The sequence below is a fragment of the Kryptolebias marmoratus genome, linkage group LG12 (assembly GCF_001649575.2).
Source record: "Kryptolebias marmoratus isolate JLee-2015 linkage group LG12, ASM164957v2, whole genome shotgun sequence".
NCBI lineage: Eukaryota > Metazoa > Chordata > Actinopteri > Cyprinodontiformes > Rivulidae > Kryptolebias > Kryptolebias marmoratus.
Window position 1 is genome coordinate 8,628,195 of NC_051441.1, and position 26,547 is coordinate 8,654,741.

Sequence of the window (26,547 nt, forward strand, 5' to 3'; positions counted from 1 at the left end):
GAATGATGTTTTTTTGTTTTTTTAATGAGAAATATTTGCCCCTCTAAACAATTCTGTTAATAGATAAGTCATTATTTACGGAGACGCAGGGGGAACGGGGCTCGACGTAACAGCAGCAACTCGAGCACATTACTGCCCCCTATATGTCAAGAGGACAAATAACACCTTTTCTGTTCAAATTGCCAACCCGCCACAGTGGCGTGTGTGTTGATCAAATTCCACCCCTGGTCAGAAGCAGTTTTTTGTTGTTGTTTTGTTTTATTTTCAGGCCAAGCTGATGTTTGATGGAGAGATGGCAAGCTTGGAAGCCATTTTAAAGACAGAGACTGTTAAAGTCCCCAAGCCTATGAAGGTGATTAAGCTTGACACAGGAGGATGTGTATTTGTCATGGAACATCTGGACATGAAAGGTCTCAGCAAGTAAGAGCTCTGTCATATCATTTTAATTTCACTTTCTCTCATTATAGCTTGTGACAGAAGTTTGCCGTCCTTCCTCCTTCTGATGATTGTTTCAAATTCATTGATCAGGTACTCAAAGCAGCTAGGAGAGCAGCTGGCAGATCTGCATCTTCACAACAAAAGACAGATGGAAAAACAAGAGAAAGAACAGCAAACTATAGGTGATTCATTTTATTTTCACCTATAAGTGCATGCAAATGTTATACATAAACTGAGAGTCCTCATTTGATCTTATTCAGGTAAAGGAGCTGGACAGTCAGAGGTTGCTGCTGTTGAGAAGTTTGGCTTTGATGTAGCCACATGCTGTGGGTATTTACCACAGGTAAAACACAAAAAACAAACATGTAGTGTGTATGTGTGGTCTTCATATCTTCAGAAATGAGTCAGCAAATTTTATTTTTCTTCATCTCCTCAGGAAAATAAGTGGCAGAGCGACTGGGTGTCATTTTACTCCCAGCAGCGGCTGCAGCACCAACTTAACCTGGTGGAGAAATCGTACGGAGACAGGGAGACCAGAGAACTATGGGGAAAGCTACAAGTGCACTTTTACTTTTGACCTCATCAAGAATTTCAGGTAAATCCCTATAACTGCCTCAGTAATCTGACATGTTGTCTCTGTTCATTACAGCTGAAGATCCCTCAGTTTTTCACCGATGTGGAGGTTTTTCCTGCTCTCCTGCACGGAGACTTATGGGGAGGCAACGTGGCAGAGTGCGCGGAGGGCCCTGTCATCTTTGACCCTGCTTCCTTCTACGGCCATTCAGAGTTTGAGCTTGGTATCGCTGGGATGTTTGGTGGATTTAACAGCTCTTTTTACTCTGCTTACCATGATAAGATTCCAAAAGCACCAGGCTTTGAAAAGAGACACCAGCTTTACCAACTCTTCCACTACCTAAATCACTGGAACCACTTTGGTGGTGGCTATAGAGGCTCATCAGTTAGGATTATGAAGAACCTACTTAAATAGACACTTATAGAAAACTCTACAGTCTTATTCCCAAGCCACATTTCATGACATGTAGCAGCACGAGTATTAATGTCATACAGGCTGGCATACTTCATAGGCTCACAAAATTTTCCTGTGTTGCAATAAATCCTCCCAGGTCCCTCTTGTCTAGAGCTCCGTAAACTGATATCTGCACAAACTATAATGGATGAGCTGTCAAATTGTCCACTGCTAAACTAACAATAAATTCTGCAATGATTCAAAGTCTTTGTCTAAATCATGTGTTTTTCTGTAGGCTTTTTTTTTTTTACCTTGTATTACAACTTTTGTTCATGTAAAGAACTTGACACAATATAATTTTCTACCAGGGTATTAAAATGCTGAATTAAAAAAATACAAATGTAGAATTGTACAACAACATTATATTCAAATATGTTTTATACAGTAGCTACTTGCAAAAGCAGAATTATACCTTTAGCACAGTAGAAATATTTTTATATGTAAAATTTTGCAAATGCTTTTACTTCTGGAAATCCTCAGATAACTTGTTTTGAAAACCTAATCTTTTTACATTTTATGTTTTCTTTATGTATTTTATTAAACTGATCAAATTTTAACTTCACTTCCTGAAAACAATTGTCAGCTTTATGTTGCAAGCTTTGCTTTTTGGACTCATGAACCATTTCGCTTGCCGTAGCGAGGCGGGGCACGACTCTACAGTAATATGAGAATATGAGCATCGTTAAGAGTTAACAGCTTTATTTTATCAAGTGAAAATCTTAATAGAACATTTTTTTATGTTTGCGGTCCCTCTCCCAGCTTTAGACCAATTTTTTTTTATTTAAATCTGCTTCGCTTCCTAATATACCTAATATTTTGTTTGCTGAACATAAATGCTAACGTTAGCTAGCTTTGGAAAATAAACGTTAGCATCTGCAACCCAGACAAAGTTTGTGTGTTTAAAACTGTCAGAATGGCCTTATCGGAGGCAGACAATGGTTGGTCTGGTGGAGAAGAAGAAGGAGAGGTAGATGTCATTGTGAAAACCTGTGTTTTGAGTGGCTTCAGTGAGAGCAGCGACACCAGAACCCTCATCTCCAGCCTGCCAGAAATCCATGAGGACGACAGGACCACCGAGACCGCGATCCAGAGATTTTTAGGTTCTACATTTTAAATTCCCATAGGATTTGTGGCTTGAATGTGCATTTGTGACACTTTACAGTTTGCTTGTATTTTTTTATTATTATTCTTTCAGTGATTATGAACAAATACCAAGAGCAGCCTCATCTGCTGGATCCACATCTAGGTACACCCTGCAGGTTCAAATACTGATCATCACAAAGTCCCTTAAAGGCGAATAAAAGTATTTATTCTCTGCTTTTTCCCACTTCTGCTAGAATGGATGATGAAGATGTTATTGGACTTGGTAAGGAATGAAAGCTCTCCACCTTCACTGGTCCACTTGAGCTTCAAGTTTCTCAGCATCGTGTGCAAAGTGAGTTAAAAACAACAATAACCCCATTAACTACTGTTTGTTTCCTGTCTGAGATCGAGCCATCATTTTGAACCCTGGTTGGTTGCTATTAACCTCTCTGTTTCTGGTCAGGTCAGAGGATATAAAATCTTCATGCAGCTTTTTCCTCATGAGGTGTCTGATGTCCAGCCGGTTCTGGAGCTGATGTCCAGACAGGATCCCAACGATTTACAGGTGAGTCTTTAGGACTTGACTTTATGTTTAAAGAAATATTGGTTCAAACATTTGCTGCAGTCAGATCTAGGCTTTGCACTGCATAAAGTATTAGTTGACAATTATGAGTTTAGCAATGATTATATTAGTTTTAAAGTCAGCAGTGGGAAACACAACATTGATGTAGCAATTAAAATATGATCATTTTTTAAGTTTCATCTCCTGATAAAGGTGAATTAAAACCTTTACAATGTTCAAATACACCTATCTCAGTTTAATAATTATAATCATACAGTTTTGGAATTGTTTTCACAGAACTCATTGATCCTTATATGTTGCATTGAAAGTGTTTCACCCTGACTTTATTCCAGACTTGGCAAACGCGCTACATGTTGTTGTTGTGGCTGTCCGTGACCTGCCTCATACCCTTTGACCTTTCTCGTCTGGATGGCCACCTCGAGTCAGACGGCGCTAAGACTAGAGAGCCCACCATGTATCGTATTCTCAATATTGCAAAGGTAAGTAAGACAGGAATCATGAAACCTGATGTATCAGAGAGTTTTATCTATCTGAAGATTTTGAAAGATATAATTTGTCCTTTCTGTGGTCATTCATAACCAAATGAATACGCTGGATGAAAGTTTGGCAGAAAGTATATTTCTGTGTTAAAAATGACCAGGCCTGTTGTATTTCATAATTGCCTAAAACTCAATTATTTGATATACTTATAAAGATTTTTTGCATTCGTACCGTTAGTATTTTCAGTCACTCAAATGTAAACCAGTGGAATGATAACTTAAGAAATAATATTATATAATATTACATAATATTCACGTTCTTGTTACTATTTAACAACTGATTAGTTTTTTTTAATGTCATTTTATTAAATGATTTTCTTCTGCTATGGTTTGATGGTAATTCAGTGGAAAAATAGCACCACCAGCTGATAGGAAGACTTAACTTTAATTATCCCCTAAAATGATTGTTTTCAAGTTTTACTGTACATTTGAAAAATACAAATTAAAAACAAAACAAATTTATAAAAGAACACATATTTGATGGTGATTTTATTTGGATGTAATGTTTATTAAACATAAATAAATAAATATATTTTTTTATTGACAGTCTTACCTGCTTGTGAGTGACAGTCCCAGGAGCGCTGCATCTGTACTTGTATCAAAGTAAGTGCAATATTTTTTTTTCAACTCATTCCTGTGGTTTAAACTGTTTTATTATAACGTCAGAAACAGTGCAGGCCTTTTTCCTTATGTTTTTTTTCACTACGTTCATATGGTTTTGTGTCATGTTTAAAATAACTAAAAATAAATGTTACAAATAATTTTATTATTGCCATAAATATCTATGGTAATATATGGCAATATATGATATTACTTTATAAGCAGTGGTAGTAATTAATAGGTTTCTTAAATTTATAGTTTAATACCACAATATTATGAAATTGTGGCATACAGGCAGAATTTTATGTTAGTCCATGCCTAATAAAGAAATAATCTTGAGTAATATCTTTACAGGTAAACGTGTCTAGACTAGTTTAGTAAAATGTTGTGTTTGGCCCTAAGGACAGCTGTTCATAAACAATCTGATAAGTTTCAATCACCTGAAGCCATGTTTCGTAAAGAGTGGACCAAAAGTCCTCCAAATGACGTGAGAAACTGATAATGTTATACAGAAAATGACTTTCAGCCTGTTGTGGCTAAAGCAGGGTTCAGCCATAGGATCTGAGTATGTGTAACAAAGCACTTCTTTTTTATTTAGAATAATTAAAATGGTCATATATTTACGTTTTGATATATAATCTTTTTTAGCCACTAGATGGCGATGTTGCTCTTGAATTGATCTTTGCTGCAGTTTCTGTTTGTTTATCCTTGTAAAATTATTTGATATTTGTCCGGTCGGATTGTGCGTGTTTGTACAGGTTTATGACTCGCCCCGATGTGAAGCAGAGATGCCTCGGAGACTTCCTGGACTGGAGCCTCACCACCATATCTCAGACCAGTGGCTACTCAGTCAGAGACGTTATGGTGCTGGATGGGGCTCTGCAGGCTTTGGTAAACATTTACACCTGTGGTGAAACATTTCTGCCTGAATGTTTGTGTGTTTAAAGACAGCAGTGTGTGTGTGCTCCATTTGATTAGACCTGCAGAGGGTAATTTACAAGAGCTGACATGACTGGTATGTTTTACACAATACCCTGTGCGGTTTTAGCAGGTGTGTATGCACCTGCTGCCTGTGTGGGATCTGTTGCTTCAAGTGTCTCGAGACAGTTTAATCCACTGCTTTAGGCTAAACGGTTTTTCAGTAGTTGAGAGGTGCACTGAGGGAAATGGGATTCAATTAAATTAAATCTTATTTTCGCTTATTACCTTACACAATACTTTACTGCAGTTTTCTATTAATGAAGGATATTTTCAGAGCTGTTTGTTTTGTGATCAAGGATCACTTAAGGCATCCTTCCTGCAAGTACATCAAATTCATTGGCACATAAACTTGCATGACATGTTTGGAAAGTATCTCTTTGTATTTGATGTCTGTGTAATAAAACACTAAGCCGGATTTTTGATTAGCGCTCTCAGAACAGGCTCTGTGTATCCTGTTCCAAACTCATAGTTTTGTGTAAAAAAGGTACAAGGCCCCTAAAATCAAATTAATAAAAAAAAAAAGACAAACATTGCAGTAATTCATAAAATGAGCATTCTTGTAAGTAAAATAAATACTGTTTAAAAGTGTGACATGTTCAAGTGTCTGACGTGGACTTGTTTTCTGCTAATGTCTGACAGGCAAAGCTTTTTAAACATGGCAAACGAGATGATCTATTACAATACGGTAGGCTTCATTTTCACTTTTTAAATGTGTCTGCTGTGGGGTTTTATAGAAGTTTGCTCCAAATCTGTTGTCACTAAGAGAAACTGAGGATGTGATTGTCAAACTTGTGTGCAGAATCTAAATTTAAATACTGCACATTCTGTATAGATAAACATCAGCTATATATAAATGGATTGGACTATTGTTGTTGTTGTTATATGTCTGTTATATTAATGTCTTTGTGTTACATGTGTTGGTCCCGTAGCTCCTACAGTTCTGCAGTGTCTGGAGCAGAAACATCTGTCAGAAAGTAGTGAGGCCAAGCTGCGAAAGCTCAGCGTCAAACTCATTCAAAGGCTTGGCCTCACCTTCCTCAAACCACGTTTAGCTGCTTGGAGGTCAGACGTAACACTAACCTCTTTTGCATGCTTGGTAACATTAGATATACAGAACAACGGGAACAGTAGTAGTGTGTTTGCTTAAAAGTCAATGTTCTTTTTGTTTAGAGTGAGACTTTCCAGAGATTTGATCATGAGATTAAAGTGATTCCCTGTTCAGATGGGGATTCAGCATTATAGCTTTTATTTATTTATTTATTTTAATAGTGAGTAATACTGTGTAAGTTTGTTCTGGTTAAGAAACAAGCACAAAAGAAAATGTTTTACAGTGTAAATGGGAATATTTTTAGGTACCAGAGAGGCAGCCGCTCTCTCGCAGCCAATCTTTCCGCGTCCCAGCCCATCACAGCCACTGCTGCTGTCACCCCTGAGACGGAGACCCAAGAACAAGAGGAGGACTACGACATTCCAGAGGAGATTGAAACAGTTATTGGTAGGTTACCACCTCCTCTTAGTCTCAGAGATTTACAACAACATTAATGCTGATCAAAATGAAATTTCTATTTTTATTTTTGCAGAGCACCTGCTCGTTGGGCTGAAAGACAAGGAAACAATCGTGCGCTGGTCCGCAGCAAAGGGGTAATGATGCTTTCATATGATACCCAGCAAAGCTGAACCAATAATACCAACACATCTTTGTTGCTACTTGTCTTTGGCATTCTCTATATGGAAAGCAACTCCTTTGCAAGAATTTACAGGCCACTAAAATCTATTTTGTTGAAAATTTCAGTATTGGGAGGGTGACTGGAAGGCTTCCCAAGGAGCTGGCAGATGAGGTGGTTGGATCAGTACTTGACTGCTTCAGGTAGGTTCATGCTTGAGGCGCACTGATTCAATCCATCTGTCACCCTCTGCTATTTAATATTTCTTTAGATGTGTTAAAAAAAACAAAAACAAAACCGGTGCAGTTTTGCGAGGCGTTTAATTTTCTGCATGTTGTATGTTTTTTTCACCTGCTATGCACCTGTGTTCTTTTTTTCAAGCTTCCAAGAAACGGATAATGCTTGGCATGGAGGCTGCCTCGCCCTGGCAGAACTGGGTAGGAGAGGACTGCTGCTCCCTTCGAGATTAACCGATGGTATGTGTATTGCTATGCAGAAACAATTCAAGAAACATAGTGTTTGTCATTTGTTTATTCAGCCATTTTTTTACAGCTATTTACATTTACAGCACAAACTCATTTCCACATCTTCCATAGATAATTTCATATGTAATGCAAATGTAAAATATTTTATTCTTGAGTCCCCTTTTTTCCCCTTTCAAATCAAGTGTAAGAACAAGATTTATACAGTCCTTGCACACTTGTAACAACAAGTCTGCCAATCAAACAAGTTTTTCTTTCCTTTCTTTTTAACATATAACCCTACAGGAGCACTGTTAACAAGTCATATCTGCATGTGGATCACAGCAACTCTCAGTGCTAAGTCTAAAAAAGTCTTTTGTTGTTGAAGCTTGCAGTTGTAAAAACGAGAGATTTTCAGTCCCCATCGCTACATTTCTGCAACAGTCAGTGTTTAATTTTAGCAGCGAGGCCTTCTCCTCAGAGGCCGCTCTGATGTTTTTCCTTTCTTTATTGGTTTATGGCATTTACTGTCAGTCAGACTGTTGTTTGTTCTTTTTGTGGCTGTTGTTTTAGCCCTTGTAGCTGGCTTGGCAGTCTTCAGAGAACCAATACTTGTTGTCTCCGGTGACCTTTGAGTGGACTGGTTCGCAGTACTGGAAATAATTGAAGAGGCTGTGGAGCTTGCAGTGGCGAGTTGACAAAGAGCCAGAGCTGCAGTCTGCCTCTGGTCACACGGTTCTTCGTCCAGATCTTCATCCGGCCTCCGTGGAAGATCTTCTGGAGTGGTCGGGGCAGAACTGTACACGTAGCCGCTTTGAGAGGCTCGCAGGCTGAGATTTAGGGGTAACTCGTTGCCATTTGTTTTCTCTGTGTCTGAGCTCATTAGGCTGTGCTCAGCTCTCTCTTCATGGTCCTGGTTTCTTGTGGAGAGGTTGAGCGGAGCCAGATTGTCCGTGTCGTCCTCGTGGTGTTCCTCGGACACCGTTTTGGGACATGGCTCAGAAGCAGTCGAATGTGGGCTGCTTTCAGCTGATCTGAAAGAGAAAAGGCAAAAACAAAATGATAAAGACAAACTACTTCAGGGACAAATACAAGAATCTTACTAGATGAACAATAAAGAAAATAAGCTGAATTTGACTTACCCTTCATTCGGACTTCTTAACTGTGGCAGAGGTTCTGCAGACTCCTCTTGTCTTGATTCATTCTTGATGGGTTCCACGTCTTTAGATGTGTGTCCATGCTGGAGTGAGGTCTGTGACTCCCCCCTGTCAGTGCACTGTGTAGCCTCTGCTTCTCTCTGGATGATGTCTGCCTGACTGGGTCTATCAGGGGACCCCGAAGCTGAGCAGCCCTCCTTAGGGCTCAGCCTAGTTGCTTTGTCCCCATTTTGGTCGTGGTGACCCTCCTCTTGTGTGGAGCAATGTGGGTTGTTGTGACTGGGACGTGAATACATATAGAAGTCATAATCCTTATGGCCAAGGCTTTGGGTGTAGACATTCAAAGGAAGATATCTGTGTCCTGTGATTGGCATGGGAATCTCATGGGGTCTGTAAAGGGCGTAATGCAGAGGGGGTCCTGGGTGAAGAGTATGGCAATATCTGTAAGGGTAAGAAGGAATAGGGGAAGCGTGAGGCGGAGCAATGGGCGGTTGTACTATAGGTCTTTGGGGGTCTAGAAACTCTGGCTGGAAAGAAGAGTTTTGCTCATTCATGTGAATGTGTCCTGGGAGGTAATATGGTGGATACAGGTGTCGGTCAGGCAAAACATAAGGAGGGTATTCAGGAACCATGAGGGGGTTGAATGATTTTAAGGGAACAGATGATGGAATTCTGCCCCACAGGTTGCTTGGATGGTTGATCGTTGGAGCTTGTGAATCCTCCGCCTGCTGCACAGGGGATTTCAAGGCCTGTGCACCGTCACGGTTGGGTGTGACGGGGGAGAAAGCAGATGGGCGCGGCAGATCCTTAATCTCATTGTTCTCCCTGATTTCTCTCTCGGCGTGTATACTCGGTTTTGCCGTATTGTGACTTTCCTTACTGACCGGACTGTCACACCCAACATCTACTTCTTCTGCATCGTCCACGCTCTCGTCTTTGTTCTCTTCCACTTCGTGTCTCTCTGGACTTTTGTTCTGGGCTGGAAGGAGGTTTGTGCAATCCTTCGATTTGACAGAGACCGCTTTTGCCACAGCCTTGATCTGTCGGGGTGTTTGCACATTTTTTTGTGACACCAGGGAGATGGAGTTTTTACACAAGTTGTATTTCATATGGTTGAACAGATGAGACTTCTCATTGCAGGTGAAGGGACACTGGAAACACTGGTACTTGAAAGGCTTTCCAGGTGGTCGAGGAATGTAGTGAGGCCTTTTGGGCTTGCGTTCCTGATCGGTTTCCATCTTTACTCTGTAGCAAGAAGAATGTTGCACATTGTAGAGGATTAAATTAGTAATTCTCAAAACTTAGTTGATGTATCTTAATTATTAATTGATTTTTTTGTTGTTGTTGTTGTTTGTTTTTGTACCTAAGCTGACTCTTAGTGCAAACATAAACTTATATTTTCTAGTTGTTTTTCATGTTATGAACCTAAGAGAGTTGAAGAGTTGTTTGACTGGTTCGGATGGAAAGCTTTTGTCACTGGAGGTTTAACTTTGTGTTTTTTTTTCCTGACTGGATGGTTAGAAAAATCTCCTTCTGCACAAACCCTACACCCTCAGGCTACATTTGTTCCTTCATCCTAGGATGGATAGTAAGCAGAAACCTATTTAAATTTGAAAACCTGTCTACTGTATGCAAAAATGTAACCTGCACGTTTGCATATACCCAGTCCAGTGTTTGTTTGGGTTATTGGTTCCAGCGAACACATGCCTTCTGTACATCTGCTTTTTCACCTGTCAGTTCATTTTAATATCACTTTATTCATCAGTGTTTTAAAGTTAGAGCGCCGCTAAACCACCAGACAGATTACACTTTGTTTCACAGACCTGGAGGGCATGCAGAGACTTGCTTTCTCTCACAGCTAAACTGTGCGCTGTCGGCGTGGGAACTCCAAGCCAACCTGCTTACCAACCTGCTTCCCATGACTACACCTGCGGGACGCATTCATCATTCGATAAGCTCTGGAAGCGATGAGTGCTGCTTGTCCGAGCTCATTCGGTTACCACATATTGAACGATTGAAACCGTTCGAGTGAAAGTGTGATGTAAGCAGGTTTTGAAATACCCGAGTGTGCCTTTTTTCTGAAACAAAACATCACCTAAAGACGTGAGCTTAGGATTGTTGGGCGTGCATGGAGAAACCTGCTTGTCATGCGCTGTCGCAAGAAGTTGTCACTCAAGTTTTGACTAAAGCAGCATGACAGAACACTCCCTTTCCAAAGAGTGGAAATTCAGTAGAAAATGCCTTTTTGACTCAGTTGCACCGTGAACACAAATCAGCCAAAATCTTTTTAATCAATAAAATAATATGTTATTTTACAATATTTAATTCACAAAGCACTGTTGTTCTGCTACAGGATTTTGAAAAGATTGAGATGTTATGTTTATAAATACTTTAAACTTGTAATAAAGGCATGCACAGAGCAAATATTCACCCGTCCAGCTATACCTTCAGTCAGACAGGAGCTAACAGATCTATAAGTAACAGGTGCATGCCTCCCTTAAACCTGCCCTGAAATACAATTTCCAGGCGAGTTGTCAATACTGTTACAAATCACTGACCAATAACAAAGAGACTTTTAAGTGTTGCAAATAAGAAGTGCTACTTCCTTATTTACATGAGGACACAAATGAAAAAAAATAATTACCTTGTTTAATTGTCGCAACAAGTGTCTTCTGTAGAGAACGAAGCCCGTAGAGAAGGGACCCCAGTTCTCAGCCAAAGTCAGCCTCTGGTTCGAGCGCTCGTTTTAATAGCTACGAGCTGTGCATGTGTGTGATGATGAGTGTGATATCGGTTGTGTGGTTAGTTTGCCTCTCTGAGGTGTTGTCTCTCCAGTGGGTGGTGCTTCAGCCCAAACAGCAGGGCCCTCAGGCAACAATGATCCACCTGATATTAGTCAGGCCTCAAGCAATGATTTAAATGGTGAGGTGGGAGATCCCACTCTTCCCTTTTGTTCAAGTGGTCACACGGGCCTTGACGTACAATGTGTTTACATAAAGTTTGTGAAGTGAAGATGACAAAACACAGGAGATTTGCATGCACTGGTTATGTCCCTGATGGGCTCTTATAGATACAATTATTAAAATTGTAAGCTCTGTAAAAAAAAAAAAATAGAAAACTAAATTGTCAATAACACTTTTTTCTTAATGATTCACAGTTTGTCAAACCTAATTCCTAATTAAATACAAAACACAAAAAAACGCCAGTAATTCCTATTTGATCTTGGCTTCCATTTTCTGGTTTTTATCTGAAGATAAAACTTCTGTTCTCCCCGTGTTGTCGGTTGCAGTTGTGCCACTCATTGTCAAGTCACTGACCTTCGAGGAGAAGAGGGGAGCGTGCAGTGTTGGTTCCAATGTGCGCGACGCTGCCTGCTATGTGTGCTGGTCTTTCGCCAGGGCTTACGAACCAAAGGAGCTGAACCCTTTTGTCAACCAGATTGCAAGGTAAAACTTTGGTTTTTCTCTTTTGTACAAATTTTCACGTCCCCCTGTTACAACTAAACTACATGAAGAGAATCTTTCTGTGCGCCATCTTTAATCTGTGACTGACAACAGAGTAACTCTTGTTCATGATCAGGTTTGTGATATAATCATTCAGAATTGTTTTATTTTTAATTTTTCTTATGAGAGAGTTCAGACTTTTTGAAGTAGGTTTCTGTGGAGTACGTATGAGTTGCTATTTACCTGCAGCACACAGCAGTCAGAGTGATGTCAGTTTGGAGAATCAGGCAGACGTTCTCCTCAGGGAGTGAAGCTAACAGCTACTCAGAAGAGAGCCCTTTCAAGAGTGATTTGTTGCCATATAAAACTAGTCAGAGCTCAGGTAGAGCCATCTAAAAGCTAATGGGCTTTAATACAGCTGAAACTGGAGACCAAGGTCTGATGTAAGACAATTAAAGTCTACCTAACAGAGCTGGGAGTATCATTTTTATTTCCTATCTGCATTTGAAAAATGAACATCAACAACTTCAATGGCAACTAGTGGTCCGTGGGCCAATCCGAACTGTTGAGCTTGTTTCACCCCCCACCACCGCCCCCACNCCCCTGCCCCCCACTCACATCCAACATGAACAAAAATGTCTAAGAGTTGGGTGTGACCCAGAAGTTTACTGTAACTTGTTAAGATAATTATCACCTGCCATCATGAGTAGTAGGTGAACATTTAATTGCCTGCATCTGTGTGTTTGTCAGCAAAATATCTTGTGAATCACTGAGCAGATTTAAATAAAACTTTATTACTGGATTTACATCTACAACTGATTTCCTTTTGGGGTCAATCTGATTCAAGATGGCTGCCGCAGCTAGCAAACACATTGTGGCTGTAATTGTTTTTACAGATATTAACCTAAAATTTGATGTGGTAGTGGCTCTGACTCATCCACCTACACATTCTCCAAGCGCCACCAGATATCACAAAATCTTTGTTTAAAACATGTAAGACAGTGGGTGACATGCATTCCTTCGAGGAATACTACTTTTATTGCTCAATGTTTGTGTCTAATGCAGCTTCCGTCAAAAAAAAACAGAGCCTGGCTTTTAATAATACCATGCTTTCTTCCAATGCTCAAAACTCTGTTAATTATTTGAATTATAGCTGTTTTTTTATTTTTTCATTTGTTATATTTTACGTTTTTTCTGTATTTACTGGTGAATCACTGAACATAAATGGTAAAGAAAACAAAAGTGAAAATTGTTTAATACCATCAAATGCTATCTTTTTCTGACAGCAACATTTGAAATAAGTAAAACTGTCTGAACATAATAAAATCAGAAACATGTCTAATCAGCAACGTTGTTTGCTTAGAAAGAATTTTGTTGATGAACCCTGTTTTGCACAATTAGGCAAATTAGAGTTTTTTGATTGCAGCTCAGTATGAAAGACTATTATTCTTGCTTTTTGCATAGAAGCTGCTCAGTTTGCCTGTAAGTTGTAATTTACTGCCTCAAACCAGTTTTTCTGTTTACACGGACGCCCCTGTGCAACCAGCACCAGTTCATGAGCTGCTTTTATACTTAATCAAATTCTGCTGCATCTTCTCAGGCTATAGTTGCATAGGGGTTCATGCAAAATTGGTAAAAAAAAGGACTATATTAAGATCGTGTTGGGCTAACTGTTACTTAGAATATACTGAAATGCATTGATTATATATCAAACTAATGACTTTCATCCTTAAAAAGTAGTGTTTTTTGTTGAAAAGTTACAAGGCCAGTAAACAGATTAACTTGAATATCTGCAGATAACTTCAGGAACGGTTTCTTTTCATTAAAACAAACAACTAAACGTCTGTTTTTGTTTCAAGTCCAAGCCTAAAAACTTGAGGAGTATTGTAAAACTCACACATTAATCTCCAGCCGAGGCAGAGAGGCAGACAGTCATCCAGTGACGTACGCTCACTCTAGTTAACACTAACGGTTTGTGTCATACTTGACTTTTTTTTTTTTTTCTTGGCTTTGCAAGTATGGACCTGTGGCCTCTGACTGTGCAGACCAGCTCTGCACCATCAGTGTTAACCCCTTTGCAAATCGGTATCAGCAGCCGGGACAACACCCTCCCTTTCCCCGGCCCTTAAGACTGCCAGGTTTCGCCTGCCGCTGTAGGTTTCGGTCGCCATTTGGCAGAAGTGCCGGGACAAGCTGGTTCCTGCTCGATTCATCGCAGCTTGACGACATTCAGTGAAAACGCACATTTGTGAAAATGGGATGTAGTGACTTGGGGGCAAATAAAACCAGTTATGTTTCTGTTTAAGGAACAGAAGTAAACCTTGTTTTTAGTAACTGGGCGTAATTCCGAATAATTTTCACAACTTTATCTAAAGTTCAAGCAGCGCAGAAGGCTTTTAGTTTCTAAGCCCTCTGGGTAAGGACTGTTTGTGAAGCCAGTTTGGGGCAGTTGATAAATCACAATGCCTGAAACTTTCTGCTTAAAGGCTGTTTGAAGGCAGGGTACATGGTTCGACAGCAACCAAGGCCAAAAGCAGTTGTTTTTTTTTCTCAGGCTGTCACAGTGATGTATAAGAAGGCTGGCCGCCCCCTTTAACCTGATATCGTCACGCCCACTCCCCCTGCTATATGCAGAGGTAATGAAGGGATGTTCAGGAATAAAAAAAGAGATCAGATAAAGCTGAGGAGTCATGGTTAATAATACTGTTTTTCTTCTGAGCTGCAAACTTGTCTCGCTGCTAAAATCTGTTATGTGATATCAATTCAAACTTAAACAACCACCTGGAAATAAAAAAGAAAGAACAGTGTTAGTTAACTTATTCAGTGTAAACGGATACAAGCTCTTCATATGAAAAGTTATATGAAATTGTCTCATGTTCTGCAGTGCTCTGCTGATCGCTGCCGTGTTCGATCGAAACGTTAACTGCCGCCGAGCTGCCTCCGTAAGTTCCCCGATCGACCTCCCGGATTGCTTAACTCAAGGCACACGGTCGATTACGAAAAGCTCATTTTGTCTCTTTTTGTCTCAGGCTGCCTTCCAGGAGAATGTCGGCAGACAGGTTTGTGACAGACGTTTTGACTACCTGAACACTGCGACAGAAAATAACAAAATGCCACGATTTGATCCTTATTTGTTAACAGAAATCCAATTCATGCTTAAACTTGTCTCGTTACTGACAGCTTTTAAAGGCAATGGCATCCCAGCGTAGCTACAGGGCACTAGCAAACGCTCGGTTTGCCAGCAGTCCTTAAGCTATAACTCTTCAGATTTGTCATTACTTGCATTTGGAACCGTGTCACTTTGGTTTAGCTCAACATTCACTCCCTTTTAAACAATGTAGTCCATAATAAAGTAATGTGACATTTCATTTCATGTTTTTATCTCAATAGGGAACTTTCCCCCATGGTATTGAGATCCTAACAGCAGCAGACTACTTTTCTGTAGGAAATCTCAATAACTGCTACCTGAACATTAGGTAAGAAACTGATTGTTTGCATTAAACTCACAGCTGGTTTTTATTAATCACAAACTGTTCAGGTGAAACTATTATGATTACTACATTATGTTTTTATTAGTGGGTTGAATCATGGAATAGGGAGGCAGTAGGTTTTCCCACTTATGTGGCAAACATTTTATTTCTAATGAAAGAAAGTGGCTGAATATTAAAGATGTGTACCATATTTTTGTGAAGTGTTATCAAAGGTTATGTTTAAGTTGGAAGCAAAGCTTTCATAAACTGCTGACTGATACTACAAACTGATAGTGCAGGTTGAGGTTCTTAAATAAGGTTGATGTTACTTTATACAGTCACAACAAAAAGGAAGTAGGTTTTATGCATCAAAATGTAATTGATTTTCTTGTTCCTATCTGGTCTTAAAAATAGACGTTAATACCTAAAGTGAACAAGCCTGCTTAACTTAATATATAAATAAAAACTGTGTATTTTACTTCCTAAAACAGGAAAATGCAAAAGCAGTTTTAAACAACTACACCTTCTTTACAGCATCACTTCAGTTATTTGAAGTTTGCTGGTATTTGTTTATGCACCTTTCTCTTAAGGTCCAACTCAACAACCTTTTTAGTCTGGTTAAAGTCTGGACTTTGGCTTCAGTGTTTTTATCAGCTATATATTTGTTGATTTGTTGCTTTAAAATAAATCAATTTGCAATGTTACTGTTCAATATTATGTTATCACTGCCATCTAAACCAGATGTGGTCGTCGAGGCCAGTGAGAGCCTGTTGGACTGACCAGATAAATTATTAGCATGCAGAACATGAATTCATGGTACTGAAAGTATAATAGCCTATGATTTATTGCACACCTTTGCCGTATTGATATTGCAATCACTGATGAACTTTTGGTATATTGTGCAGCCTCAGTTCATGGTTGACTCAAGGTGCCAATCTCCTGTAGCTCCAAAAATCAGTGTAAAAATGTGAGTTTTCAGGCGAGATTTAAAGGACTGTATAGACTCAGCAGAGCCAATTTCAAGGGCCTCCACTTTAAAACCTCCAGTCCCTCTGAGCTTTAACTCAGCTGCACTGAGAGCATCTGGACGGAAGATCTCAGGGCTCTGTTGGAGTTGTAAAAGTCAAAATGTTTACTTAAATAATTGGGTGCCAGATCATTTAAAGCCTTAAAAGTAAGTCAAAGAATCTTAAAATCAGTATGGAAACAAACAGACAGCCAGTGTAAATCTACTAAAACTGGACTGATGTGGTCATACCTCCTGGTTCTTGTTAAAAGATGTGCAGATGGCCATCTCTTCATCACCGGGCTTGAAGTCTTTGTATTTATTTAGCAAAATGAAGCACTATTCATTGAGGTAAAACATTTTATCTTGTCTCACTTGTCCTAAAATCAGATTAAACTTTGCAGACCTAAACTGTTCTGTTGTTGATTTTAGAAACAAGAATTGTTCTTCTAGCCGCCCTTCCAAACAAGACATATTCAGTCTTTGACTAATTGTTCTTGAAACTAATTGTTCACTTAGAGGGGTAGAATGTAAAGTGTAAGATTTTGGAAAGACTGAAAAAGTTTGAGTTGTGTACCAAAATATGAAATAAGTATCATAAGTATCAAGTATCTGCAGTTTAGCTAGCTTTGTTCCAATAATGTTTTATTGCAGTAAAACTCGTGACCTGTGGGACTTTTTGTTGGATGCAGACACCAGATATGAATCGAACAGGTCAAAAATTAAAAAGCTTAAGAATTGATAACTTTCACAAAAATGTGTCGCCACCAAAAAACGGTAAATGTGAACACAGTGACAGTGCAGAAAGATGGTAGCCTTAGGGTATGACTCGCTGCACAGCTGCAGATAAAGAAAGGTACAACTTGAACAACATTTTCTACCTCTGATAAATGCAAACATGGAGGAAATGACCTTTGTTGCTTAAGATTTTTGGTTGTTCTCCAAGTGTCTATATAGCTGGTTTTCCAGAGTACACCGAGTCCTTGATAGACCATTTAATCACCATGAAGATCAACCACTGGGATAGGTCAGTACTTACGCCATTTTCTACTGCAATCAAATATAAATAAATACTGAAACATTTTAAAATATCTTTTGGAGACACACTTTGTTGTGATCTGCAGTGTGATCCGAGAGCTCGCCACTAAAGCGCTCCACAACCTGACGCCTCAAGCACCCGATTACATGGCAACAAAAGGTAAACAATGTCACCTTACCTGTTCATCAGCCAGTGCTGAGCTTTAACTTAAACACCCTACAAGGAAAAACAAAAGTGTTTTGTGAAAGCTTTAAAATGGCTACGAGCAAATCTTTTTCTCCTCTTCTTGGTGGATTCAGTTTTGCCACAGCTGCTGAGCGTGGCTGTGGGCATGAACCTCCACGGTCGTCATGGAGCCATCCTGGCGTGCGGAGAGATCACACACGCTCTGTACAAGTTGGGCCTTCAGACCAACAGGTGGACTCCAAATACACAAACATGTATCAAACCTGATTCAGATATTGTGATATTTTGAAGTAAATTTGAACAACGGTTCTTCAGACTTTGAGACAAGATTTCCTGCTGCTGTTATTCTTATCAGTCCTGTCTTTTTTTTATTATCCAAGCATAAAACTGGTAACTAAGCTCAAGAAAGGAACCAGTTTTAAACTTATCAGTTAGGTTAGCGTCATTATAAACCATATTTTAAATAAGTTTTGTTTAACAGGACCGTGGTGGACATCATTTCTCCGGATTGTGTCGAAGCATTAAAGAACATTCACCATTTGGTAAGTGTACTAAAAGTTTCTAACAAAATTTGTTGCCTAGATAATTTTTGGTCTACAGTTACTGACTAATATTTGTTGACACATTCTAGCTACTTGAAAGAAAACAATACAGGTAGGCAGAAATCTTTTGATTACCTGCTAACTGCAGTAAAACTACAGATGATATTTTCTGGTAACATTCTCCTTGTTTGGCACAGGGGCTTTGGTGGAGCACTGATGAGACCAGCAAGTAAGTATAAAAGCTCGAATGAAAACTGGTTCAGTCGATGTGAAGTTGTGGCAAAAACACGATCAACGAACAGTTTTGTTTTTAACCATCATCAAAGTAAATAATAATACTTCATTTTTTTCTAGTTTTCAGTCTCATAGAAAAGCTGTCCCTGTCCAAAATGCCTTTTAAGAACGACCCCATCATCAGTAAGGAACCAGAACAACAGATGTTATAACGCTTGTTATTTTTCTTACACTTCAGAGCTGAAAGTGTTTGTGTTTCAGGCGGATGGCAGTGGGTCATTGATGACACCATCCAGACTCTTCATCTTATCTCAAGTGGAGCAAAGGATGGCATCATTGTAAGCTTGGAGTGGCAGTGCCACAGATGAAAATGAAAGCAGTGTTTTAACTTTTACATGCTTATTAAATTTGATCTAAAACTTAGAAAATGTACAAATCTATTGCTGTAGCTAAACAAAGTGGCAGCTTTTAAGAGGCTCAGATTAGCCAATGCAGATATTGGGCATTAATTGAAAAGTTGTGAGACTTGTTGGCTGTTCCTCCTGTTGGATGTGCAGGCTGCTGTGGTCTCGGCTCTCTCTGCTCTGTGCGAGGAGTACTACCAGGACCAAACAGGCCAGGCTGACTCCCAAATGCAAGGCAGGTTTCCCAGCTGTACAAGCTATTCTAAATATGAAGTGTTTGCCTGTATCTATGGGTTTTCTGACAGCTCTTTGCCTGTTTTCATGCACATACCTAGATGTCCTGGTGTCCCAGTACATCGAAGGCCTGAAGAGTCCACAGGTTCTCAACCGAAGCGGCTCGGCGCTCGCCCTCGGCTGCCTGCCCAGAGCTATGCTCCACAACAAACTGAAGCAGGTAGGTTCTTTAAATGCGCATACATCTTCGGTCGATTTCATGTCTCCTTTTTTCAGTTTGTGAGGGTGAAGTGCTGTTTGCTTTGTATTGTAGATCTTAGACGGCCTTCAGCAGATGTGCACTGTCAGCCAAAAGGAGGGGAATTTCACCGAGGCGAGGAGGGATGCAGTCAGATCAATAGCTCAGTGAGTCTTCATACTTATTTCTGATCATTTTTTTCCCCCTTTTACTTTCATTTATTTGTCTAAAGGTACAAAAAGTCCCTCTGTCTCAGTTTTTTTACCAGCTCAAATATGTATTCGTGTCAACAGCACTGCCAGAATAAACAGTAGACTGACTGGACCTGAAGGACCTGAATGTTCATTCTTTTATCTGATTGCATTTTACATATTTCCTCGAATGTCTTATTTTTACCTCATTTGCCACGTGCACGTGTCTCCTTACTTTGCGTTTCGTGTTACTTTAACTTGTTCGTTTTCTTTCGTCAGAGTGTGTGTGAAGGCAGGCGTTCGTGCTGGAGGAGCCCCCGACTCTGTGCTGTGCTCTGAGAACATCGCTGATGTGTACGGCGTTCTGCTCAGCAGTCTGAATGACTACACGTCAGACAGCAGAGGGGACGTAGGAGCCTGGTGAGGACTACTTTCGATCGTCAGCTCCCGTTTGCAAATACAAAAAGCACACAGGCGTTTTCTCGCCTGAGGCTTCAGGTGTTTTTTTTTTGACCCTCCACACACAAGTAGAACATTTTGCTTCTGTCACACGTAGCTTTAGGCCATGCTTACGGACTCAGCAGGAATGTCACCTGGCTTGTCACTTGTCCTTCGCAGTAAGGGATGGGCTGCTTTTTTCATGCTGTCTAGTAATCTTTCTTTCTTTTACTTTTTTTTTCTTTGTTCTGCTTCTTAACACCTGTTCTTCTTCCTGCTGCTGTTTCTGTACTACACATATCTCAAGCCCAAACGCATACAGTATCATAATAATCTGTTTTATTATTACAATTCAAATATACGCAGATTTTACTGGATCTACCTTTGGGTTTGATCAGAAAACAGTGTTTGTCATCGTCAGTAGGGTCACTGTCTAGACTCTTGTGGAAATATCTTCGTCATCCCTGAAATAATCTTTCATAATCTGTGCCTCATGAACCCTGACAACTCCTTCAATGACTGTTTCATGTGGCTACAAGTGAAGCTACAAGAAGCCACTTGCTGCATCAGTTAGGGTTAAAAACCCTTTTTGCCAGGTGAAAAATATGACTCACGCCAGCTCTTTTTCAGTGGAAACCTCTTCTCTACTTGTTTAGATAAATCCAGGTGGGGCCTGTTTTTTTTACAACATTGATTTCCATTTGCTTAAAGTGATTGCCAAAAAGCCCATTAATCAGAGACTTTTATCAGTCGCCTGAGCATCTGTTTCAGGGTGTGACTTGCGTATGAATGTGCCGATCGGCATTTTACATAAACAAAATGTTCCCTTCAGGCGACACACTGATTTGACTAAAGAACAGCTACTAACGCTCAGTCTTTCTATCGTGTCATGTGTTTGTTCGTCAGCTGCTGCGAGCATCTCGTTTTACTGTTTCATTTCCAGCTTGTAATAAATTACTCACCTTCACGTTGATTCACACGCATTGCATAGAATTAAGTCTCCATTCTTTTCTTTTTTTTCATTTTCAAGGGTAAGAGAAGCAGCGATGACCAGTTTATTGGAACTAACCTTGCTTGTGGCCCGTGATGCTCCAGAGATCCTTTCAGCAGACCTGTGAGGAAAAATCTGAAAGCTTTTAACTGCTCGTTCTTTTTTTATACACCTTGTCTTACAGATAGCTTTACTTTTACTGCTGTTTTAACAAAATATATATATATATAAGCTTCACAGTTATAGAATTCACAGCTAATGTTGTTTTTAAAGCTTAACATAAATCAGTCCTTCTTGTTTTACATCTGAATGGTTGCAAATAAAAGCACCAAAACCCAGTTCAAAACAATAAGTTGTTATTCCTGAGTGAAATAACACTCAGATGGAATCTCTGATTTGTTATTTTTTTCCCTAACCTGCTGCAGGGTGAAGCCTATGATGTGCTGCCTGGCCCAGCAGGCGGCAGAGAAGATTGACCGCTACAGAGCACACGCCGGCAGCGTCTTCCTGCGCTTCCTTCACAGCACCAATCCTGTAGTTCCTCACATCCCCCTCAGGGAGGAGCTGTTGAACATCTTACCTGTGTTAGCGACTCCGTTCTGTAACCAGCAGCATTATAAACTGCAACATCACTGATTTTTACAGCGTTATTTAGGGTGGTTTGTTTGTTTCGGTATGATTATTTAGGGAAATTGTATATGCAAGACTTCTTTGCTGACTTTTGGCATTTTGTTGATTTCTTTCAGTGAGACCTTAACTACTCTGAACTGGAACGCTCCATCCCAAGCTTACAAGTACATCGCGCAGCTGCTTGGATTGCCTGAGTATCAGTACCACACCCTGCTGGGCCTCTGCGTGTCCGCAGGAGGGATTACAGAGTCCACAGTAGGTGTTAAAGTAGAATATTGTCAAATCACAGAAGTATGTTGAACAGATGTGCAATAAATGATGTGCAAGACGGGACTCTATCCCATTTCCAGCAGGACAGGGACTTGCACAATTTATGCCATTGAGCACAAAAGTTCAGGGTTGCCTCTATCTGCACAAAAGGCAGCATTTAAAAAAAATATTTTAGTCATTCACTTGTGTTTCATCAAACTTCCCTTTTACCCACTGTGTTAATTTAGCAAATGTCTGATAATTTTCACATTTCAGTTGCATAAACAAAAACTTATTTAGTTATGATTAATAAAGCAATCAAAACTATATGTCTGCATACTTAAATCAAGCTTTTATAACCTATTTGAATTTTCAGCATCACAAAATAAGGCCTTGTTTATGTTCTCTGCAGCCAGTAAACACTTGGGAAAAGTCAGCTCTTATCACAGTCTGGGAGTTCAGACCAACAGGGGGAGCAACGTGTTCAGTGTTAAAATTAACTCTTGCTCTCTGTAGATCAGCTGCCTCTTAGCCGATTTATAAAACCACACTCATCCCATACTCAAAGTGAACTTAAAGCATCTTCATGCTCTGTAATTCCTATTTTTTTTATTTTTGCTGCTAGCAAAATAAAATTTCTCACGAGTTAAATCTAAAAGCCTGCCTGCTGCGCTTCTCTACTGACTCGTTTTATGCAAGGTCTCTCAGGAAGTTCAGCTTGGCTCATATCTGGGGTTAACCATGCTCCCATTCCTCCCTCAAGTGTTATCTAACCAGTTAAAACTCGAAAAGGTCCGGCCCACGAAGATTCAAGCCTATTTTTAACTTTTTGTGTTAATAGACGTAATAAAGAAAATAAGTTCAAGGCTTGTAATAACAGCAGTCGGTCCAGTAAAGTCAAAGCAGTCTGCCATCGGTGGCTTAAAACGTGTTCCCTCAGAGACGATCTCGCTCTCGTCCTGTTTTCATCTCCTCCTCTCTGCTACAGATCCATCCTCAGAGAGAAGAGGTATTGATATCTTTGTACAAGGTTACGTTTACGAAACCGAGCTAAGACTGCAGCAATTCATCGGCCAAGATTAAGATTCACACACCACAGGCACATATTCACACAGGACACACACCAGCTTTCCAGGGATTGTTTCAACAGAAACAGATCATATAGTTTCACAGAAGCCAAACTACAGAAATCACCAGAGTCCTAAAAAAGGTGAAAGGTAACAACAATTTAAGGGTATAATTTGTACTTCTTTTCAAAACTTGAAACACAAACCAAATGTTAGAATTAAATTTAGCAAAAGAAATTGGATATGGTTTCCATCTAGAGAACAGTTTTTGTTGCGTTCCAAGTGTCAGGGCTTGATTTTTCACTGCGGTACGAGAATATAGTTTAGCTGCTTTGTTATATGAGTACTTTGACTTTTATGTGTTATTGTTCTGCAGTTAGATAGTAACCAGCCCACACTGCCAGGCACCACTTTGACCCTCAGGCCGGAGCTTCTCCTTTAATGCCTGCTCTCTCCTGCTGTCCTTCAGGTGCATTTTTCCTCCCAGTCGCTGTTTGACTTCCTGAAAGGGATTCAGAATGATAGCGTTGCTTTGGCACAGTTCGGAGACACGTTGCTGAGGATTTTCAGGGACAATCTCCACAATCAAAGGTTCGTGCCAGAAGTATTATCACAACCCTTTTTATTCTCTGCAATAAAAGATAAATCATCCCTTCTTTTTCTTTGTAACCTAAAGCTTTTTAAGGGCTACTTATTCGTTTTTCACCCACATGTGTAAAGTTTTGTTTTTCTTTTTTAGGGTATCTGTTCCCTTACTTCGGATGCTCAGTCAGATGCTCGCTAACAGCTGCTTTGAGATCTTCACCACACAAGAGGAGTGAGTATTACCACACTGCTATAAAAATGTAAATATCTATGAAGACTAAAGCTTTTCTGTCTTTTTGTTTCTAAGTCATCCGTTCTGCGTGGACCTTTTGAATCTTTGCAAAGACTGCAAGAAGTCCAAAGATATTTCCAAGCTGCGTGCCTGCATCAGTGTGTGAGTTTCCATCTCGTTGATTAACGAGAGAACGATATAAAAAAACAAAAAGAAGCGTAAATGCTTGACGGTCCTGGCTTCTGCTCTCCAGTTTTTGTGAGCTGATCCAGTTCCAGGGAGATGTGAGGAAGAAGGTTTTGTCCCAGCTGCTGCTGTTGCTCTGCCATTCATTCCCTGTGGTAAGTTCACGAGACACAAGTGCACATCTATGTCTACCAGATGTCTAAAAACATCTAAAACCACTGAAATTATCAAAAGCAACATCATGTTTGGCCTGCTCAGTTTTACCAAAAATATGATTTTTTTTGTTTTCTTTTGTTTTTTATTGATAAGCTAGAAAGATTGGTCAATTTATTTAGTTGACATTATCTCCAATAAAAGGAGTAACATTTAGCCCTCTGATGACTTTCCTTCCTGAGGCAGTCAGATTAGTATTTGTAGTTTGAGTGGTTTGATGGATTAGTTGGAAATTAGCTTTGCATACTCCTGATGTCCCTCCAAAGGAATCTGACTTTTTATTTTTTTAATTTTTTGCACTGTCAACATCTAAAAAAAGTTGACTTGTTGTTTATACAACCATACATGTATAGGTTTACAGAAATACTACCATGACTAAAGTCATCTCGTCCACTTTGGACTACACTTTGTCTTGAAATGTTTTAAAGATGTTCCAGATAGATTAACACACGTCTGTGAACAGCAACTAAAAAACACTTCAAGATCAACATCTCCTGTGTTCATGTGTGACAACAGCCAGTCATATTTGTTGTTGTTTGTTTTTGTTTTTTTTACAGTTCCTTACAACAGAAAAATTAATCACATCTCCTTTTTTACACCTGCAGGTTAGGAAAACCACATCGAGCCAGATGTACGAGATGCTTCTGACCTACGATGACATTATTGATCCAGAGGTGTTGGATGATGTCATGACTTTACTAAGTGATACTAATTGGTTAGCATCTCTTTGTCGTCTTCAGAGCGTTAAGTGCAGTTATTAAATATCCTATTCGCAGCATCTAAAATGTTGCTTCGCGTCCTTTCCAGGGAGAGCGACCTCGCCACAGTGCGGCCACAAAGGAATCAGCTTTGTGATTGGTTAGGAGTTCCCAGACCACAGCTAGTTGCCAAGGTAACCATTTAACATTATTAAGGTTGATCGCTTAAGATTCTGTAGGCATACACAAAAAGCAAACAGTTGTGTTTTGTGTCCATGCTAACTGCTCTTTTTAACCTGCAGGGTCCAGTCCAGGTTTCATGATGCCGGTGGCTTCTAAAACCAGCAGGAAGTGACTGAAAACATCCTGCTGAAAGTAGAAATGTTCTTTTATCTGCCCTTAGTCTGCCCATCTAATAGAAAACTGGATGACTGCAGTTCCAGCTGGTCAATTTAAGACAATAAATATGCAAAAATCAGCAGTTATCTCTTGTTTTGTCATTGTTACAAACTTTATGCCAGCATCAACTCTTCTACACTACAGTAGCTTCAAAACGTTAGGCAACCACCTGTTGAAAACTTCTTGTATATCCTGTGCATAATACTTTTTTTCCACATCCTATTCAGGTCCCTGACTAATGAGAGTTGGTTTCAGTGGAGCTGTTTACGTGTCATCTGTACCTGGAACAACACGAAGACGTGAAACCTAAACTGTAGCTTGCGAACACTCCAGGGAAAAAGTTGCCATTAAGATGTTTTGGCACACACTGTGGAATGTCACTGAGGCCCTGCTTTTCCCCCCTTGGGGAAGCAGACCTACTTTTTCCGCATTGGCGGAGGTGCCAGGGGTTGAAGGAATCTCAGGGCCGATAGTGGAGGCTCCGTGGTTTCCTACAGAACAGAGCTTGTTGTGTCACCGCTGGCTGAGGCTTTCTCATTAGGGACTAATAGTGGCCACATTGTGCCACACAGCTTACTCAACAAAGATGCAATTGTTGCATTATTTTAGAATTAGGTGCTTTTCCTGGCTCCTCGTACACAGCAAAAACCCATTAAACTACTAATCACTATATTGCATTACATTTTTCTGCATCATTCATACAAATAAAGGTAATGCTTTCTAATAGGAACCATTTATTTTGACATTTTAAACATTTTAATTTAGTTTAAAATATCTAAATAATTTCATCTTTTAAAGACAGCATGTGCAGTTTAAATAAGTTCAATCACTACAATGTCCTGTGTTTTGCTTTCTAAGCCCTGATAAGTGACCAAGCTTCATATCATCCTCATGAACAAGGCTACATTCACTCATACCCGCCATGGCTGTTGGATTCTGTCTGAGCAGCCCAATAATATTGCTGTAGTCCATAATTCGACTTTAATTAATTCCCAGCCATATGTAAATTCCCGTAGTTGTCGATGAAAGAAGTGGTGTGTTTCTCTCCAGGCGGATTGACAGTAAAGTGAGCAGCTTTGCTACAGTGCTCAGGGTACAGAGGAATGCTAATAATTCTGAAAGGCTTACAGTTCGCTGGCAGTATCCATGGTGATTCTTCACATACAATGGTAGCCTTTTTAGTAAGGTGAAGGAGGTGGGGTGGGCTGCTCCCTCAGTGACTGGGTTTGGTGTGATATTAGGAAAGACCTCTGCACTTTCTGCTGTTTCTGTGTCTGAGATTAGGTGTTGCTTATAGCAGATTTTTCCCAGTTTTTATTCACAATGGAGCATAGGAAAC

General features: G+C 39.8%; 3 protein-coding genes across 3 annotated transcripts in view; 2 read left to right on the forward strand and 1 right to left on the reverse strand.

The window, feature by feature from the left end:
- Positions 1 to 1,669, forward strand: part of fn3krp (fructosamine 3 kinase related protein) — a 2,521-nt gene extending 852 nt beyond the window's left edge. Inside the window, exons 2-6 of the mRNA XM_017425309.3 lie at positions 269 to 420; positions 529 to 620; positions 699 to 781; positions 875 to 997; positions 1,088 to 1,669. Of these exons, the coding sequence (XP_017280798.1) occupies positions 269 to 420; positions 529 to 620; positions 699 to 781; positions 875 to 997; positions 1,088 to 1,426 (789 nt within the window). The 3' untranslated portion in view covers positions 1,427 to 1,669. The remainder of the gene's footprint in view (positions 1 to 268; positions 421 to 528; positions 621 to 698; positions 782 to 874; positions 998 to 1,087) is intronic.
- Positions 1,670 to 2,103: 434 nt separating this feature from the next.
- Positions 2,104 to 25,290, forward strand: tbcd (tubulin folding cofactor D). Its single transcript, XM_017425434.3, has 39 exons — positions 2,104 to 2,565; positions 2,661 to 2,711; positions 2,803 to 2,900; positions 3,012 to 3,113; positions 3,464 to 3,610; positions 4,218 to 4,273; positions 5,029 to 5,161; positions 5,891 to 5,936; positions 6,181 to 6,313; positions 6,604 to 6,746; positions 6,832 to 6,892; positions 7,044 to 7,118; positions 7,297 to 7,391; positions 11,823 to 11,979; positions 14,861 to 14,918; positions 15,006 to 15,035; positions 15,367 to 15,452; positions 17,399 to 17,479; positions 17,577 to 17,650; positions 17,791 to 17,908; positions 18,159 to 18,219; positions 18,309 to 18,331; positions 18,417 to 18,448; positions 18,574 to 18,636; positions 18,715 to 18,791; positions 19,011 to 19,092; positions 19,193 to 19,311; positions 19,405 to 19,496; positions 19,800 to 19,940; positions 20,989 to 21,072; positions 21,375 to 21,533; positions 21,696 to 21,834; positions 23,365 to 23,486; positions 23,635 to 23,712; positions 23,788 to 23,874; positions 23,966 to 24,053; positions 24,717 to 24,826; positions 24,919 to 25,003; positions 25,112 to 25,290. The coding sequence occupies exons 1-39, from the start codon at positions 2,379 to 2,381 to the stop codon at positions 25,130 to 25,132; spliced, it is 3,594 nt and encodes a 1,197-aa protein (XP_017280923.1). The 5' UTR covers positions 2,104 to 2,378; the 3' UTR covers positions 25,133 to 25,290.
- On the reverse strand, positions 7,429 to 11,341 carry znf750 (zinc finger protein 750). Its single transcript, XM_017425435.3, has 3 exons — positions 11,178 to 11,341; positions 8,519 to 9,778; positions 7,429 to 8,410 (listed from the first exon to the last, which is right to left on the reverse strand). The coding sequence occupies exons 2-3, from the start codon at positions 9,769 to 9,771 to the stop codon at positions 7,834 to 7,836; spliced, it is 1,830 nt and encodes a 609-aa protein (XP_017280924.1). The 5' UTR covers positions 9,772 to 9,778; positions 11,178 to 11,341; the 3' UTR covers positions 7,429 to 7,833.
- Positions 25,291 to 26,547: the final 1,257 nt, after the last annotated feature.